The sequence below is a fragment of the Ursus arctos genome, unplaced genomic scaffold (genome assembly GCF_023065955.2).
Source record: "Ursus arctos isolate Adak ecotype North America unplaced genomic scaffold, UrsArc2.0 scaffold_14, whole genome shotgun sequence".
In the NCBI taxonomy this organism is placed as follows: Eukaryota; Metazoa; Chordata; class Mammalia; order Carnivora; family Ursidae; genus Ursus; species Ursus arctos.
In genome coordinates, this window is record NW_026622808.1 from 65,620,253 (window position 1) to 65,635,885 (window position 15,633).

At 40.9% G+C, this 15,633-nt stretch overlaps 1 protein-coding gene across 1 annotated transcript in view; it reads left to right on the forward strand.

Annotated features, from left to right (window-relative positions):
* The window catches only part of SYN2 (synapsin II), a 194,720-nt gene that overhangs the window by 134,982 nt on the left and 44,105 nt on the right, over window positions 1-15,633 (forward strand). The window contains exons 2-4 of the mRNA XM_026501384.4: window positions 11,711-11,768; window positions 13,162-13,253; window positions 15,469-15,625. Coding sequence (XP_026357169.1) covers window positions 11,711-11,768; window positions 13,162-13,253; window positions 15,469-15,625 — 307 coding nt within the window. The remainder of the gene's footprint in view (window positions 1-11,710; window positions 11,769-13,161; window positions 13,254-15,468; window positions 15,626-15,633) is intronic.

Below are 15,633 nucleotides of genomic sequence, written 5' to 3' on the forward strand. Positions count from 1 at the left end.
TTCTGACTCGAATGTTACTGTCATCCAGAAACACCATCACAGACACATCCAGAATAATATTTAGCCAAATATTTGGACACCTGTGGCCCTGTCAAGTTGACACATAAAATTAACTATCTCAAGTATGCTTTTTTTACAGCAGAGATGAGTGTGAGACTTAGGGTTGGAAAGTGGGAAGGAAATATAAGACAGTGTGCACCCTCAGAAGACTCTGATACAGTAGGAAAAGGCATACATAAATGAAAAATCGGTGGATTATACAAAGCTCTGTCTTTCTAAAGTGATGAGTGAATGGGTTTCAGACTAAGCTTTCAGAGGAAAGAAAAACCACCACCATAGGAGAGGAAGACAGGGAAGATTTCATAAGGGAGGCAGAACTTGTTTTGGACCTTAAAGAATGAGGAGAGGTGATTTCTTTCTTTTTTTTTAGCATTAATTTTCAAGTGGTCTCTAATAAGTTTTAGGATACATGCAAAGGTAATTCAAATTTGTACCAAAAAAAAAAAAAATAGGAGACTCTCCATCTAATTTGGTTGAGGCTAAAATAAACTTAGCAATAATTTGGCTAAAAGCAAAGAGAAAATTATTTGTCTCATTCCACTTACAAATTTGATGCAATCATTCTTTGTAATGTATTAATTAATAAAATCCAATTAGGTATCAAGAAGGACATTGTATAATAAAGTAAGACTTATTCCTGGATCCAAAGGCTGGAAGAAAAGTAGAAATAGACTTCACAGGGGAATTCTCCTAAACATTTATGGTAGAGATAATACAAGTTCCACAAACATTCTTACACCCCAGTTCATTCTGTGAAGCCATCATTATTACTCTGACACCAAACCTAAGCCACAAACCAAAGTCCCCAGTAAACATAGATGCAACAATACTTAACAGTATTTTAGCAAATTGGATCCCACGATATATAAAAAGGATCATGCATAATGACCCAGGAACTCAAAGTTCATATAACATTTGAATATCCTTCAGTGTAATTCACCACAGCAGCAAATACAATAAGAAAAACATTATGATCTCAATAGATGAATAAAAGTCCTTTGAGATTACCTTTTGTGTGTGTGTATGTTAAGAACTCTCAGCAGATTTCGGGGCACCTGGGTGGCTCAGTTGGTTAAGCATCTGCCTTTGGCTCAGGTCATGATTACAGGGTCCTGGGATTGAGCCCAGCATGTGGCTCCCTGCTCAGTGGGGAATCTGCTTCTCCCTCTCCCTCTGTCCCTCCTCCCCAACTTGTGCGCTCTCTCTCTCTCTTACTCTATCTCTCAAATAAATAAATAAAATCTTTTTTAAAAAGTGAATTCTCAGCAGGCTTCAAGTATATAATACAGTATTGCTACCATAATGTACATTAGATCTCCAAAACTCATTCATCTTACCTAACCAAAACTTTGGAGTCTTTGACCAACATCTCATTTCCCCCTCCCAAGCCCCTGGCAGCCACCATTCTACTCTCTGCTTCTGAGTTTGACTATTTTATATTTCACATGTAAGAGAGATCATGCAGTATTTATCTGTGTCTGGCGTATTTTACTTAGCATAATGTCCTCCAGGTTCATCCATGTTGCAAATGGCAGGATTACCTTTTTAAAGGCAGAATAATATTCCATTTTAGGTATACATCACATTTCCTTTATCCATTTGCCCATCAGTGGACATTTAGGTTGTTTCCATATCTTGGCTATTGTGAGAAAGTGGTGATTTCTTTATTTTGTTTTAAGATTCTATTTATTTATTTATTGATGAGAGAGAGAGTAAGTGAGGGGAGGAGTAGTGGGGGAGGAAGAGAATCCCAAGCAGAGTCTGAGCTGAGTGCAGAGCCCAACACACCTCGATCTCATGACCCTGAGACCATGGCCACAAGCAGAAACTGAGAGTCGGACACTTAGCCAACTGAGCCACCCAGGCGCCCCAAGAACAGTGATTTCTAAGCGGACCAAAGCACAGAGGCAGTAGTTTGATGAGAGGTAGTTGGGAAACAGTGTCTTAATGGTAGATTGATGTACTACTACCATTCAGTGTCTGCATATGCTTGTGCAGGTTTTTCACCATACAAGGGCATTCGAGCGAGGAAACTAGTGGGGGATGAAACTCAGCCCCACATTCTTTTTGTCAAGTTAAGTACCCTAGTACAGGAGTGTATCCACCTGGAGGAAGGAGTGCCTTTTTCTAATTCATACAAAAACTTTGCAGCTATCTTGCAGGAGGGAAGTAGTAGGAGATAAATTTGAAATAGAAGGGTGGGGCCAGATTATAAAGAACATTCCTCTGCGTCTAGTCTGCTAAAAATGGATGGAAATGTGCAGCTTTGATGGCAGTGGTGATTGTAGGTATGATTTGTGACCCTACACTGGAGTTAAACCTAGAGATTTGTCAATGCTAGGAGCCATGTTTATCTAGCATAAAATAAATCCATATCTTTTAAAAATTATATTTGCTTGATGTTTCTCTAAAGCAAACTTCATAACTCACCCATTTTGCTCCAAAATCAAATCAGCCTGATTTAATTTTATAAGCCAGTCATGGAAAGAGAATCTGTCCCATGACTCCAAAGCATTCTGTTCTGTAGCTCTGCTATAATTACAGACAAATGCATCTAATCTTCCCACCATGTGATCTGAATACAGGATTCCTTTTTTTTTTCTTCTGTATTTGATAATCTTGTTATCTGGTTACACTGCATCATTTAATTATTCCCTAAAATAGAGATCTTCAGAAAATCTGCTCAGGAAAAGTGATTTGGTATTCCCAACTGAAGTCACAACTGGGGTGTTTCCTTCATTTTCAGAACTTTGAGATTGCTGTTTTTCTTAAGGGGTCTCATCTGCCACCCAAGGCTGTTGAAGTCTTCCCACAGATAACTTGAGGGAGTTATATAAACTCCAGAGAAATGGACGATGTAGGTATCCTCAGAAACCTACAAGCCCAGGACTCTTTCATAAGGATATTGGCTGAACTCTCTGATATTGACCTCCAAATGTCTAGCTATATTCAATTCAGTAACTCCAGAAACATTTTCTGAGCATCTACTATGTGTCAGATAGTTCGACAGGTATTGGAAATGCAGAAATGAATAGAGCATTAGTCCCTATTTGAGGAAGTAAACAGTCTCTAAATTTGATCATCAGAAGCCCTGAAATTTAATTTTACTAGGTCTGCCACCTATTACTGCTACCTCTAAGCAGGTCACTTAGTTTATCTGAGCCTCATTTTATTATAAAACCAGTAACATTGAGATGACTTCCCTATAAGGCCTGAAATATCATGAGATTAATAGGTTATTTGGGATGAATGACAGGTAGTCGTTCAGTGTTCTCTTTCCCTCCCTCATACCCGTCTGTCCCCTTTGGATCTTTACCTTTACAGACTGAAGAAGACATTATTTCAGTCTTTCCTAAAACCAGAGTCTTTACATTTTGTTCCATTTTTCCCTGGGTCATTTCTACTTTCATTATGTCATTTGTTTTTAGATAAGTGGACCTAATATGCTGGGTTAGAAATATGAAAGTCCTACGACTTGTACAAGAATAGGTCAGAGTGTAAGAAAGCCTCTGTGTTTGGTTTCCAATAAACTTTCTTGATGATATGCAACATTTTTTAACCTTTCACTCTCGATCTTTTTGTGTTTTGTCTGTGACATTGTATAGAACTGAGGTCTTTCTTTTCTGCTTGTCATTTCAGGCTTCTTTACTGGATGATCCTGTGATAAAATCATTTCCCCTGAATGTGTTTTCTTACACTTAGTCACATTAAAACTCCTCTGCCACTTTTCTGCCCACGTCCACGTCTTCTTTCAGTTTATCCCTAATCAGCTTGGCATTTTAATCCCTGGAAGAGCTGAATGCCATCTGCAAACTTGGCAATTTCCCCTTGTACTCTCTTCCAGATCATTTATATGAATGTCAACTAAGACACCATGCAGCTTGCTTTCTATCTAAGAAGTGCCTTAGTTGCAGAGCATTTAATTGAACAGCTTAATCACTGAATTAATGATATCAAGGAATAGCCACAGCACTCTTTATCCAGAAAAGTGTTCGCTTTTTCCTGTTGTTTGCTTCTTATTCCTAAACGAATTATCCATAACACGCATTTCTCCGCATACTGAAAGAAAGTTTTATGGTTCATGAGTTAGAAAACAAGTCCAAATTTATTTTTTTTATAAGTACTTTTTTTTTTTTAAGATTTTATTTATTTATTCGACAGAGAGAGACAGCCAGCGAGAGAGGGAACACAAGCAGGGGGAGTGGGAGAGGAAGAAGCAGGCTCATAGCGGAAGAGCCTGATGTGGGACTCGATCCGGTAACACCGGGATCACGCCCTGAGCCAAAGGCAGACGATTAACCGCTGTGCCACCCAGGCGCCCCAGAAAACAAGTCCAAATTTAAGTTAAGAATCCCTTTACCAGTGTTAAGGCCCTACCTATTTTAGGTCTCCTTTATATCTCTGTTCTAGAACATCTTTAGTAAGAGCCCTATACCACTTTCTATGACTTCATTAAATCCTCTTTGTTAATATCTTTTTAAACATCTTTTTAAATAACTGTCATTTTCCAGCCAGCTACAAAGTTCCGAGGCCTAATCAATCAAATGATCAATTGAGTTGCCAGATGAGTGCTGTGCAGTAGCTATGGGTTTGTTATGTACCGGTAAAACCAAGTCCTGAAATCTGGTTACTGCACCGGCTTCCCAAATGATCTCAAGCCCTGGTTTGCTCCCTCCAGTCTTTTCCACATTCCAGGTAAGGTGTTCTCTCAGATTTTAGGCACAACTGATCATGTCACCTCCCTGCTTAATATTTTTGATGGCATTTTGGAGACACTTGGGAAAATTTGAATATTGACTGAGTAAAGATGTTTAAAAATATTATTAATTATTCACTAATAAATTAATTATTAAAAAGTCATTACCCTAAGATAGGCAAATTCATAGATGGAAAGTAGATTAGAGGTTACCAGGGACTGGGAGCGTGGGTAGATATGGGCACTTATTGCATAATGGCTACAGAGTTTCTATTTGGGAGAATGAAAAAGTTTTGGAAGTAGTGATGATGATTGCACGACATTGTGAATGTATTTAATGCCACTGAATTTTAGACTTAAAAATGGTTAAAATGGCAAATTTTGTTATATATATTGTTACATTAAAAAAATAAATCATCACCAGTTAGAGATAGTACTTAAAATTTTATAGAAGAAATGACATAATATTTGGGATTTGTTTTAAAATGCTCAGACAATAGTCTCAACAGTGATGGTGATAGATGAAAAAGATTGGCAAAATGTTGATAACTATTGAGGGTAGTTTTTTCATAATAAAAAAGTGTTTAAAAAAATCTTTTGGAAGCTGGCCATTAAGTCCCAACTATTCAGCCTGACATCTGAACCCCTTGCCAGTTCAATGCTTCCCTTTCTTGGGACCTGCAGCTCCCACTGCTCAGCCTCCAGTGTCCTTCCCTGCAGTGTCCCGTGCTCAAGCAGCCTCTGTGTCTTTACACTCAGCCATTTAATTTTGCTCCTTCTTCCCATATGGCAAATTCCTACTCATTCTTTAAGACTCAGCTCCCTCTCTGGAGCCTTCCCAGACTTCTACAGGCAAAGAGAACTGCCTCCTCTGAGCTCCTAAAGTGCCTTATTTGTACTTCTGCTACAGCTTGTACCCTATATTTACACGTATACCTTTTATTTATGCTTCTGTTCTCCACTAACCTGTGAGCTTTTGAAGGTAGAGGGAACTTGCTTTTCAGTGTACATGTTTCTGAGCTACGTGAAACTTCTGTTATTGTTTTAGTTGTGTGCTTTAAATATTTTTTAAAGGAAGATTGAAAGGTGGGAATGTGAATACTAGTTATAAATCTTAAGAGTTGCGAGGTACCTTAGCAATAACCCATATTGGTAATGGATATCATTCTCCTTTTCTAGACTGTGCTTTCTCTACTTGGCAACTGCTAATGTATTTTTACAGTCCCAGCACCTACCATTGGATACTCAGTAAATTATTGCTGAATTTACTGACAAATCACAGCCTTTATTTCTAGAGATTGCAAAAAGCTAAGTATCTAGCTTGGGGTGTATGGACACATACTTTCTAGGAGAAACAGTGAATTTTCAGGCATCATTTTTCAAAGCAGCAAATAAGCACCTGGAGAGATATTCCTGGGCCAGTGGGGTTGGTGGCTATTCAGCTGGCTAAGTGGATGGGCGGACTGGGAGCACAGCATGTCTGCAGTACACATCTTGCCAGTGGGTGGCGGCAGGACCTCACAAACTCTCTCCAAGACCGGCTGGCCTAATTTTACCATAGGGTGGGAAATAGGAATCCTCTAGTATTTCTAGCTTACTTTCTAACTTCTTGATGCCTAGAGATGCTTGACTGAAAGAACAAGGCCAGTGAGACAGTGAGTGCCAGAAACTAAGCACCGTGTTAAAGATAAGTATCCAGATCAGTGCCAGGCATTTACTAGGTGCTAGACTGGTTCTAGAGCTCTAAGAATGCTTGTTAGTGCTTTCATATTTGATTCTTATACAAACCCCAGGCACCTAGGGAGGATTTACACTATGGGCTGTTTTTAGGTCCTTTAGTTCCAGTGTGGATGGAGATTGAGAACAGATTTTTGCATGACATCCTCAGATGTGCACACGTGAGAAAAGAGGAGGCTGGGCCTGCAGAGACAGGCTGTCTGGTCAGTCCTGAAGGTGGCCTCTTCTGGTTTTCTACATTTTCCAGCCAAAACCATCACTCTTAACATCTCCAGTCAATAAGCAAGCCCTGATTGTGAATCTAGGTAAGTGAAGGAGTTAGAAATTTATAGATACAATGATTATGTTTGTATAGGCCTTAGCTCAGATCATATAACCTGACAACAGGACAAAATCGTTATTTAATCTAAAATGTTCTGGAAAATCCAGGGCTCACATGTGGTTGGTCCTTATTCCAAGCATTATTACATAATCCAGTTGTCTGAGGCTGAGAGTTGGAGAGGGGTGTCCCAGATTACTGGACAACTGAGTTTGAAAGTTGGTATCAGATGATGATGCTATGAGCCAAACATCATGAGCAGACAATAAATGGGATGAAAGTTCAGAAGAGGAAGAGGCCATGTTGGCTGTGGTAATAATAAAACAGTAATAATACCTGGTACATAAATGTTGCATTTTGCTAATGGTACTTAATATTTGCATAGCATTTCAGTGTTTCCAGAACACTTTCATGTCAGTTATTCTCATCTGGCTTTAAGTCTTCACAACAACCTGTGAGTAGGGTATTAATAAATGAGGTAAAATACGTAAAAGAATAGTGGCTAGTGCATAGCGAATGCTTGCTATTAGTATTACAATTATTATTAACCCTATCTCATATATGACAAAACTAAGGCTCAGAGAGGCAATTACTTGCCCAAAGTCACACAGTTGAAAAGTGGTAGAACTATGCCTGAACCCAATTCCACTGGCTCCTATTTCTAGACCTTTCTCCATTATCCCATGCATAAAACAGAGAATTTAAGTTGGGCTTGCCTAAGTTGGGCCAAGTTTTGAGGCAGCCTTAGCAGAGAAGTGTCTGAAATTGTGCTCCTCAGCCTCACAAGCCCTAGCTGGATAGGAACTGGTGAGCATATTCATTGCCTTGAGTAAGAAGAGTTAAATCTAGAAGCCTCTACTCCTTTTAGTAATAAGGTGAGATGGTTCATTGGCTGGCCCATCAAGGAAGCTGCAAGCCATTAAACTCACATAGATCCTCAGCTGCTAGGCTTGTTAAGAAAATGGTACAATAGGGGGAAATTGACAACACAGGCACCATAGATATTTTTAGTCTGTGCTTCAAGGATGTACATCTTGGGTTCTGTTTAGGATTGAGCAAAGGAGGTGAATTTGGGCTGATTTGACAAGACCGCCAGTGAGAAAGTCCTTCTCTGTGCCCAGTTTATGCAAGAAACTGTGGGGGTTGGGAGAGGGAGAAGGGAACTAAGGGAGGTGAAGTAACTTTCTCAAACTTTCAAACACTGAGAAGAGTGGTATATTTTCCTAATGGGGGGTGGGCAGTGTGGCAATATCAGTAAAAACTCTTAACTGTGTCTATTCCTGGCACCAGCAATTCTGCAATAAATTGTTTATCCTCCATGTACAACATGGTGACTATAGTTAATAATACTGTATTGTATACTTGGAATTTTCTAAGAGAGTAGATCTTATATGTTCTCACCACACACACATAAAATGGTTACTATGCAAAGTGATAGATGAGTGTGGTAATCCCATTTCACAAAGTATAGGTATATTAAGTCATGATGCACACTTTAAATATATACAATTTCATTTGTCAATTATATCTCAGTACAATTGGAAAAAATAAGTTATTTATCCTATGGATGTGTTCTTTTTTTTTCTATATATGTAGAGAGAGAGAGAGAGAGAGAGAGAGCACAAGCAGGGGGAGCAGCAGAGGGAGAGGGAGAGGGAGAAGCAGGATCCCCGCTGAGCAGGGAGCCCGATGTGGGGCTCCATCCCAGGACCTCATCACCTGAGCCAAAGGCAGATGCTTAACCAACTGAGCCCCCAGGCACCCCTGGATATATATATTTAAGATTTATTTATTTGTTTTAGAGTAGAGGGAGAAGGGCAGAGGGAGAGAGAAAGCCGACTCCACACTCAGTGCGGAGCCCAGTGTGGGGCTCAATCTCAGCACCCCAAGATCATGGCCTGAGCCAAAACCAAGAGTCAGATGCTTACCTGACTGTGCCATCCAGGATCGCCTCCTATGGATATATTCTTAAATGTTAGCTATTATAGCACTGTTTATAATGGCAAAAACAACCCAAAAACTGGAAATCTAAATGCTCACCAATATATATTGGTGAAATTACTGTACGACCTTCAAATGGAATTTCAGGCAACTATTAAAAAGAAAGAAGCCCATCAGTATGTGCTGAAAGCGTATTACTAAGATGTATTTTTGAGTGCAATAAAAATCAAGGTTCAAAAAAGAAGTTTTTACATAGCATGATGCTGCATGTATGTTTAAAGCATATATATGTGCAGACATTTTCCCCACACTGAAAAGATATACTTGCAACTGATAATGGGGATTATGTGTGATGAAAAAGAAATGGGAAAGGAGAAACTTATTTTTTATCTTATTCTTTTGTGTACTTTTGAAGGTTGATTGACTGATTTCACCCTATAACATACTTTTTTTTTTTTTTAAACCACTTGCCTAAGGTGCAGAGCCCGGAAAGGCTACATCTAGGATTCCCACCCAGACTATGATTACAGAGCCTTGTGATTCACAACTCCCCTGGATTCTAACTTTCTGCCTCCTAACAGTGTTATCTTAGTATCAGGAGGTACTTCTATCACTTGCTTATAAGGCAAAAAATTTTTCATGAAAATACCTGGAACCTAAATTTCCAAGGGCTAGAGCTAGGAAAAATGTGCTCATTCTCCAGAAGAAGGCTCTGTGCCCCATCTGCCTGCCATCTTTAGCTCCTGTTCCATAAGATTGTGCTCAGCCAACAGAGGTCAGTGACCTGGAGTCAGGAAACACAGACTAAGATTCTCAACAGGACAAATTACCTTAAGGAAAAGGCATTAAGATCATTGGAGAGGTGGGGGCGAGGAGAAGGCATGAAAACAGTATCATTAGCCAACTTGGTCAATGGGCAGGTGCAGGAAGTAGCAGATAAACCCAGCCAGAATCTATAAATATACTTCAATTTCAGTGTTTTAAACTCACAAAATAAGTGAGTGAATTAAAATACTTGGCAACACATAAGCACCTAGATGTAAACTCTAAGTTCTAAGCTTAGCTCCTATGAACTTTTCTGTGGTTTGGGCATATTATTTCACTGCTCTGGGTTTCAGTTTCCCCATTGGTCAAACGAACAGTGCTGTCTGACCCGGCTGCTTCACTAAGTTGTAAAGAACAAATAAGGCAAGGAATGTGCTTTGAAAATGCAAGGTATCATACAGAATGAGAGGTTATTGTTAATGTCTCTGAGACTTACCTCACAGAACAAGAGCTATTTTGAGACAGGAAGATAGGAGGAAGCATCAGAAAAGCATTGCTGGTAATAAGATAGACACACCTCATCAGTACAAGAAAGGAACCTTCAGGGTCATTTACTCCATTTCTCCTTTTTACAGTCCTAGACAAAGGCCTCCAGAGTATAAGATATACAGAGCAGTGATAGTGCCATCTGTAGATTATCATTTAAGTCCATAAATAAGAACAGTAGCCAAAGGGACAGGATAGGGTAGAGGCCCGTTGCTAGAGGAGGTTGCTGAGCTATAAATGTTGAACAGCGTTCTGGAAGCAAGCTGATGAAGCTTAGTGAGTTATTGGGGTAAAGGCTGGGGAATAGGCTTCAGTGATCCAGCTCCAGGATGGCTGAGTGCCTCTGAGGAACAATTTGAGGGTGGCCAGGGACTTGGATAGGACAAATGACAACTTCCTAGAACGGACTGTTCCAGCAGAGAGGAAAGGAAATAGCTTGGCCTCGTCCTGGGTAGTTCACAGGAACCAGGGTAGGAAGTATTTGTAGTGGAACTAGTGCTCACAACATCAAGTCCCTTTTGAGCGGAAGAAGGAAAATGGGGAAAAAAATATGTGATGCAGCACACATGACAAGTCAGTTTTTGTAATGGCGGGAGTGAAGATGGAGAGAATGAATCAGCAGAGGGAGATGACTATACAGTCCCAGGAGCACTGGACTCAGACTTGGGTGTGAATACTGGCTCTGTCACTAACTTACCATGTGACCTTGAATACACTATTTTTCCCCCGAGTCTTGGTTTCCTCATCTCAAAAATGAAGACCTTTCTCCCTATATCATAAATTGTTATTAGGACTAAATGAGATGTTCTTGAAAGCAACTTGCACACAATTCCTAGAACATGATGCCCAATAAATGTTAGTTTCTCCCTTTATTTTGGAGAGGGACTTTTAGAAACCTAAAGTGAAACATGCTAATTTGAAATTTCAAGCACTGGGAAAGACAACCTCGCTAACAGGTATAGCGTGGAAAGGCTCTTTTTACACATGGAGAACTAGCCTACATGGATAGGTAAGAACATCTTTTGGGGGGTGGGGAGGGGGAGATAAAGGGCAAAGTAAGAATGGATATCAGTATAAACATAAACACAGTCCACTTACAAGGGGCTCTGAAGCCCCTGATGCATTAATGTGAGGTTCCTTTAGATCCATGACAAGTAGGAAGATAATAAGTACTGTATAACTCAGCCTGACTAGTTTTCTTGACTGAAATTCAGAAATACAGAATAGGTTTTGTGTTCAATTATAGTAGCTTTCGTCAGCCTCCTACCTTTTAAAATTTCTTTTCTGGTATAATTAATGCTTTGTCATTCATTGATTGTCCTTTAATCCTTACTTTGTTGGTTATAGTTGCCTTTTAAATTATTAATTGCCTCAAATCCTTTTTGGAAGTATAGATATGAAGAGGTAAAATGATAACAGTTTCTTTAAAAACTAAAATTCCAAGGGTGGAACCCAACTAGAAAATCAGAGTGATGGGGGAAGATAAGGAAAGTATAGAGATGTGTGGGTAGGACACACATCTTGACACTCATTCTGGGGTTCTGTCTGGTATAGTCCTCTTCTTTATGATGGTAAGTTTCTGATCTCAAACACTTGTACAAAACTGATTTGTGTGTTTTTTGTTTTGTTTTGTTTTTCTTTTCCAGGGCCAAGTGCTTCCGGGGTAAAAAAGTCCTTGGAGATTATGACATCAAAGTAGAACAGGTAATTAATTATCTTGAAGCCCAGAGTTACATCTGCGTCATCATTGTTCTCTCCTGTCATCCCAGAGTGAATCATCTAGTCTTCAGAGTGGATTCCAGGCCCTCCATCTCCTCTCCCCGGCCCTGTTCCCTGGGGCTTTTCTATGCAATATGGCCATGAAGTCTGCCTTTCAACTTCCCTGACTTCTTTTCATGGTGTTGGTGTTTGTAAAGTAGTGAGAACTGTAGTTCTTATGGTCCTCTTTGTAGTGTGTTCTCAAGCAGAGGATAACCTTAGGGAAATGTCTTCCTGGGACACTGGCCACACCTCCATATTGTTGGTGGCGTGATATTCCTGGGTTGGCACATATCTGCCATTCAGTTGTGCAGCCTCCAGTGCTGCCTACTCTGGGCATGAAGCTACACTTCAGAGAGAATTAACACACACACGTGCACGCACACACACACACACACACACACACACACCCCTGCTTCTTTTAATGTAGTGAAGTCCTGAAAGCCCCCTCTCCCCTTTTTTTAATCTTCCTCTACCCTTCACTTCATGATAGATAGAGATTAAGTCCATTTAGGTGGAGAGGGGGATGTCTGGTTTAAACAATGCATGTACTTCCTATGTAATCGTAGAAGTTACTCATCATTCTTTACACAGTGTGTAAAGAGTACACACTGTAATTTACAGAGTACTTTCCTACCCATTATTGTATTCAGTTCTTGAAACAACTTGTTGGATAGACAGTGTTGATTCAAAATTATTCCTATTTTATCGATGAAAGAAACTCTCCCTCCCACACCCCCTCACCCACAGGAGGACAAGTGATTTGCCTAAAGTCCATGGAGCTAACTGGGAGCAGAACAGAAGTAACACCCAGTTGCCTAAACTAAAATCTAGTGTTTTTATGTTGAAACTGATAGAGGGCATGTTGCCCCAGTTTGCATTCCCACTCTGCAGAAAGGCAGCACAGAGTTGTCCGAAGCTTTGCTCCTGTCTCTGCCAAGAATAAGTTTTGTTCGTCTAGGAAGTCACTTAACTGCTTCTTTGGTAAACGGGGAGAATTATCTCTGTCCTTCCTGCCTCACAGAGTTGCTATGATAGTGAGATGAAATCAGTTTGTGAAAATGCTTTGAAAACTGAATAAATGTTTTGTGGGAGGGCTGCTGCTATTCTATGGATAACTTGGCAAAGCCAGGACTGTGGGCTTATTTCCCTACTGTTATTTTTATTTGTTTATTTTTAATTTTTTTTAAACAATTTTAATTGTAGTAAAAAAACACATAACGTGAAATCCCCTCTTAATCCCCTACTGTTATTTTTAATTTTTTTTAAACAATTTTAATTGTAGTAAAAAAACACATAACGTGAAATCCCCTCTTAATCCCCTACTGTTATTTTCCAGGCGGAATTTTCAGAGCTTAACCTGGTGGCCCACGCAGATGGGACCTATGCTGTGGATATGCAGGTGCTCCGGAATGGCACAAAGGTTGTCCGGTAAGGTCCCTTCTGTCCTCAGGGTCACTCACTGTCTTCAGAGTTATTGTCTCTGGTTTGCGTAGGTGGTTTCAAAGGCAAGTGTTGGAGAGGGGTGGCGGTGCCACATACGTACGGTACAGAAGTTAACGATGTAGGCTGTGTAGAAGTGGTAGAGGAAGGCAGAGAAAACCAGCTCCTGCTCTCAGAGCGCTCTTAGTCCAATGGTAGAGAAAGGGCTCAGGACTCATTGAGAAGTGACCAGATTCCTACCAGAGGGGTTCTAGGATTCCAGCCCCACTGCCACCAGTGTGATTTTTGTGCTTTTATCTCTGCATATATTGTCTCTGGAAAACAGGATTCCATTGCTTAAAAAAAGAAAATTGAAAACCTCTGATCTAGTTCAACCTCCTAGTCCGACTTTACATTGATTTGCTTAGATTTACTCAGTGAGTTGGTAGCAGAGCCTTGTGTTTCTATGTGAATTCTCTTAACTCCCAGCCCTGTACTCTTTCTATATTCCTTAGTCCTAGGAATTCATAGGTCTGATAGGAATGTCTAGGTTGGAAGGGACATTGTGGATGGAAGAAAATTTGCAGTTACAGGGCACTTACATGGTAGGTGGTGTGCTGGGTAACTTATAGATATGATCACATTTAATAAAACAATTCTGTGAGGGAGGTAACGAGAATTCCAGATGAGGGAAAAATGGTTTCCACAGTGTCATTTTTCCCAGGGGCTCAGCATGGTGTAGGGTTTTCAGATATCAGAATCTTGCTCCAGGAAGAATCTTCACTTCATCCTCTTCCTTACCTCAATCTGCAGCATCCTGACACTGAGGTCTCCAATGTCCAATAGGAACTGGCTCAGTGACAGGGAAGGCAAATCTCAGGTGTCTGGAACCTTAACAACAGGAAATGTAAACTCATCCATCCCAGAGATGAGGAGGACAGAAAAATAAGATGTCTGTCCAGGTGGGGAGCGAGCTCAAGAGAGAATGATGGGCCCCTCAAATTGTAGGTAGAGTGAGTCATAGGGATGCATGAACACAAGCAGGTGGTGACAGAAAGGTCATAGCAGGGTGCCAGGAGGGATCTGACAAAACTAAGGCAGGCCCTTCCAGGTACGAGTGTAGGAACTTAAGAGCTGACCAGTGTAGGAAATCTAGGGCTCAGTTCCTATAACTGGCATATAAGGTTTGATCTCAAGCATACAGCTGGAGCCAGTTTCCCAGAACTGGGGCACAAGGAGATCAGAACAGCTCCAGCACATGCTATATTGATGCCACATTCCTTGAGTGACTGAGGAGGGCTTCTTACACCCCCACTTTAAAAGACTTATCTCTGAGCCCAGGTGGTACTGGAGCTATACGTGCGGGTTGAATGGGTGCCTGGACAGAGAACCAGGTCGGTCATTGCATGCGGTGTGAAACTGGAAAGCTCCAGAGCCTTGAGGGAGAATGCTGCTACAGAACTGACTCTCTGGGAAGGTGGGGTTCCCTTGGAGTCAGGGCATGAAGATGGAGCAGCTGAGGAGTTTTGCTGGCTAGAGGGGAAACACAGGGAGCCTTCCCATGCATGGGAACATTCTGTACTCCCAGTGCTTCCTGTAGCCATTGCTCAACCTCAGTTCTCTGAAAAATATTTGCACCCCTCCCTAGCGTACACTTTGGAAGAATAACATTGGGAAGTTTGGCATTTATTCTCAGCCAGCCTGGACCCTTGCTCTTCTAGGGGCCTGATGAGGGCATTGCCTATTTTAAGGAGCAGCTTTAAGGAGTTAGAATAGGACAGTGAGGTTAGGGATCTCCATGGCAGGGTGGTGAAGTCAGGGAAATATGTCTTCAAAGTCTACTGGGGCCCCTTGGAGCATAAACTCTGAAGCCACAAGGAGCTTCTGCTCTCTTATTGCCCCATAGGGACCAGGTAAATTCTTGTACATTTAAGGTGTGAGGGTCTGAAAGTGTTTCTTCCCTCCTGAGGGTATTTGTACCTTAGAAAAAGACAGTGCTTAATCCAAAGGAATAAGGGAACTTTAGACATCTGTTCCTTAAATCTGCTTTAAGAAGTGCCATAATACCTCACTTCGTAGTCCATAAAAAAATAATAAAATGAGGGGCTTATGTCAGGTGACCCTTAATATCCCTTCTCTGCCTAGGGCTTTGGAAATAGGAGACAAGATGATATATGACTTGAGGGGCTGGTTGATGGGAAACTTGCCTCTACATTTTTACCAGGTCCTTCCGGCCAGACTTTGTGCTTATCCGGCAGCATGCATTCGGCATGGCAGAGAATGAGGACTTCCGCCACCTTGTCATTGGCATGCAGTATGCAGGCCTCCCCAGCATCAACTCATTGGAATCCATTTACAACTTCTGTGACAAGCCATGGGTGGTGAGTGA